Here is a 3,564-nt window from a genome sequence, read left to right on the forward strand (position 1 = left end):
CCACCGCCGACATGCCTTCGCTCCGCAGCTCCTCCACCTACCGTGGCGTGCGTGCCCGGCCTGCGGACAACTTCTACGTGAAGATCCGCGCCGCCGGCTACCACCTGACGCTCGAGACGTTCAAGACCGTGCACGAGGCCGCGCGCGCCTACGACATTGCGGCGTGGCACCTCGGCCGTCCACTCTGCTATGTCAACTCCGTGGCCTAGCGGAGAATGTTGGTGCCTCCGCCACGCCTTGTCACCAACGAGGAGAGGCAGCGCCAGTGCCGGTTCGCCATTGTCACGGCGGACGAGCACGCCCTAGCAGCATGGCGCGAGAACTTCCCTCAGGACATCGTCGACGAGAATGAGTTCTTCAAGCAGCAGTGGCCGGAGCGCAAGGCGGCTAGGCAAGCCAAGCGGGCACGCAAGGCATTCATCTTGGCGCAGATGGAAGGCCCGACCACCATTGGTGACAAAGATCCTCTGTGGGCGTGGAGTTCATCCGACTCCGACATCGAATTCGACTACTAAATATTTTTCAGTGTATCGTATTTTCCTGTTTTCTAGTTTAGTTTGTCGCATGTGTATTCGATCATTTGATCTATGTTTCAATGAAATTTGCACCGACATCTGCCGCGCGCTGCATTTTTTCGCGTATGGTGAAATGCTGCTATTCGCGCGAAAATATAGTAAATCAGGGGCTGTAAAATTGTTTTAGTCGCGCGCATGTTTTAGACGCATATTGAAGATGCAGTAAGAAGTCGGACCCCTACGAAAGTACATGCGCTAGTAGCTAGTTTAGCGGTAAACCGGATCACCTGTTATACTAGTACATCCTCTTTACGCGCTGCGTTGTGGAGGCAGGAGCGTTCCGAGATCATATCCCACAAAGATCATGTCTAAATCCTGTCACACAAACTATCTAGGGATGCGATCCCACGTATAAACAATTTATTTTCTTATCCAATCAATAATCTCCACGCGTACGGCGTACCCGTTGGAATCGTTGACCGAGACTTTTGCATCAAGCTAGGGCCGGCTAATGAATTCGCGCGTATCCCCGCAAGGTCATAGCTCGGGTTTTGCTGCAGTGCAAGTAGCACAACTGAGCAGTTCGTTGTATATAGACAGCTTAGGCCAGGCCGTGTTTAAGCACAACACTCTCGCTAGCTGCGAGAAGCAAAAGATGGCTATGCGCAAAGGCTTCGCACTCGCGTTCCTTGTGAGCTTCTTGTCATGCCACCTGATCCCGGTACCTTCCCAGGCTTCCTCTGATGGCTTCCTCCAATGCCTAAGGGAGAAGCTACCTAGCGAGCTCGTCTTCGAGCAGGGCTCCAGCAGCTTCACCACCGTGCTGGTCTCATCCATCAGGAACCCCAAGTTCTTCACCAACACTACGGTGAGGCCGCTCTGCATCGTGACGCCCACCGACGCCACCCACGTCCAGGCCGCCGTGCGCTGCGGCCGCTGGCACGGCGTGCGCCTCCGCGTGCGCAGCGGCGGCCACGACTACGAGGGCCTCTCGTACCGTTCGGCGCGGTCCGAGGTGTTCGGGGTGGTCGACCTCGCCAAACTCCGCACCGTGAGCGTCGACAGGTTCGAGTCCACGGCCTGGGTCGACTCCGGCGCCACCGTCGGGGAGCTCTACTACACCATCGCCAAGAACAACCCGCGGCTCGGGTTCCCGTCCGGTGTGTGCTCGACCATTGGTGTGGGCGGCCACTTCAGCGGCGGCGCCATCGGCATGATGATGCGCAAGCACGGCCTCTCCATCGACAAGGTCATCGACGCCAAGCTGGTCAACGCCAACGGTGATCTCCTCGACAAGGCCAGCATGGGGGAGGACCTCTTCTGGGCCATCCGTGGTGGCGGCGGGGAGAGCTTCGGCATCGTGCTCTCCTGGAAGGTCCAGCTTGTTCATGTCCCATCGATAGTCACGGTGTTCAACATTGGAAAGCCGCTTGACCAGGGTACCGTAGAACTCCTCACCAAATGGCAAGAAGTCGGGCCATCACTCCCCGACGACCTTACCATAAGGGTGATCCTGCAGAGGGACCAAGCCCTGTTCCAGGCTCTATACCTCGGCACGTGCAGGTTGCTCGCGGTGACGATGCGCAGTAAGTTCCCCGAGCTCAACATGACGACCGCTGACTGCCACTCCATGACCTGGCTCCAGTCCGCGGCCTTCATCAACTCCGGCAACACCGACGTGGAGGCGCTCCTCAGCCGGAACACGAGCCTGAGCACCTTCACCAAGAACAAGTCCGACTACGTCCGGACCGCCATCTCCAAGCTCGACTGGAGCAACATCATTTCCTGGTTCCAGATGAACGCAGCCGGGATGATCATCCTCGAGCCCCACGGAGGGTTCATGGGGACCGTACCAGCCGCCGCCACGCCGTACCCGCACCGCAACGGCGTGCTCTTCAACATCCAGTACATCGTGTTCTGGCAGGGCGACGGCACGGCGACCACTACCTGGCTCGCCAACTTCTACGAGTTGATGGGGAAGCACGTGAGCAACAACACGAGGGAGGCGTACGTGAACTACCGGGACCTGGACATCGGGCAGAACGTGGTGGTGGGCGACGTCAGCACGTTCGACGGCGGCAAGGTTTGGGGCGAGAAGTACTTCATGAGCAACTTCGAGAGGCTCGCGTCGGTGAAGGCGGCCGTCGACCCCACCGACTACTTCAGAAACGAGCAGAGCATCCCGCCTCTGCTCCAAGGTCAAAAGTGAGCACAGTTTACTTTCCCGATAGCGATCTGCTGATTTATTAGGTCCATCCTTCGTGATGACTACCGGTTAGGATTTGCTTACTTTCTTGAATAAACAATACCAACTAGTTTTATTTGGCTAGATTCTGTCCACGTGTGCGTATGTTCATTTACTCCTACTGATTGTAAGGTCTCATTCTAATTTGTAAGAGCATCTCCAACGGAACGTAACAATCTGGCGCTGCAAAACCAATGTCGCGCGATGCAAACACTTAGCGCGCGTCAAAATTCCCTCCACCGGACGCGCTATTTCACAACGCAGATGGTCCGTTGAAAAAGCGCCGCAGCGGAAGCACTAATTTGCAGCGCCAGAAACACATTTTGATTTAAACTAGTTCAAATAGAAGATCTACGGCGCCAAAAAATATTGAAAATACATAGATAATTAAAACAGTCTACTTGTCGTCGGAGGAGGAGGTCGTCGCAGTCCAAATGTCGTCCCAACGAGGATCATTTTCGCCCCAGGTTGTGTTCGGGTTCTCGAGCTCGAACTCGGCGGCGGTGCCTGGCGGACCTACGCTGCGCCCTGAGGTCTGCGAAGAACGCCTCCGTGTTGTCGACATCGCTGGGGAACTGATCCCTCCACTGGCGCATCAGCTCCTCGTCGCGCTCGGCGATGGCGATGCGGGGCTGCACCTGGCGGTGGCGGCGACAGTCCTCCTCGCTGGCGAGGCGTGGCGCGGGCACCAGAAACTCCGCCTCCTTCAGCGACTCGACGTCCTGGAAGTTGAGGTCGCGCCGCGGGCGCCGGAATTGCCACGCGGCCGCTTCGTAGGCGCGCGTCGCCAGCTCCGGCATGGTG

At 57.3% G+C, this 3,564-nt stretch overlaps 1 protein-coding gene across 1 annotated transcript; it reads left to right on the forward strand.

Annotated features, from left to right (window-relative positions):
- The first annotated feature begins 1,170 nt into the window (after positions 1-1,170).
- On the forward strand, positions 1,171-2,724 carry LOC124683613 (berberine bridge enzyme-like Cyn d 4). The gene has a single exon (XM_047218100.1). The coding sequence runs from the start codon at positions 1,171-1,173 to the stop codon at positions 2,722-2,724; it is 1,554 nt and encodes a 517-aa protein (XP_047074056.1).
- Positions 2,725-3,564: the final 840 nt, after the last annotated feature.

This window comes from Lolium rigidum, chromosome 1 (assembly GCF_022539505.1).
Source record: "Lolium rigidum isolate FL_2022 chromosome 1, APGP_CSIRO_Lrig_0.1, whole genome shotgun sequence".
Taxonomy (NCBI): Eukaryota; Viridiplantae; Streptophyta; class Magnoliopsida; order Poales; family Poaceae; genus Lolium; species Lolium rigidum.

Coding starts and splice junctions, on each gene's coding strand:
- LOC124683613 (XM_047218100.1), top strand. CDS start 1,171: ATGGCTATGCGCAAAGGCTTCGCACTCGCGTTCCTTGTGAGCTTCTTG.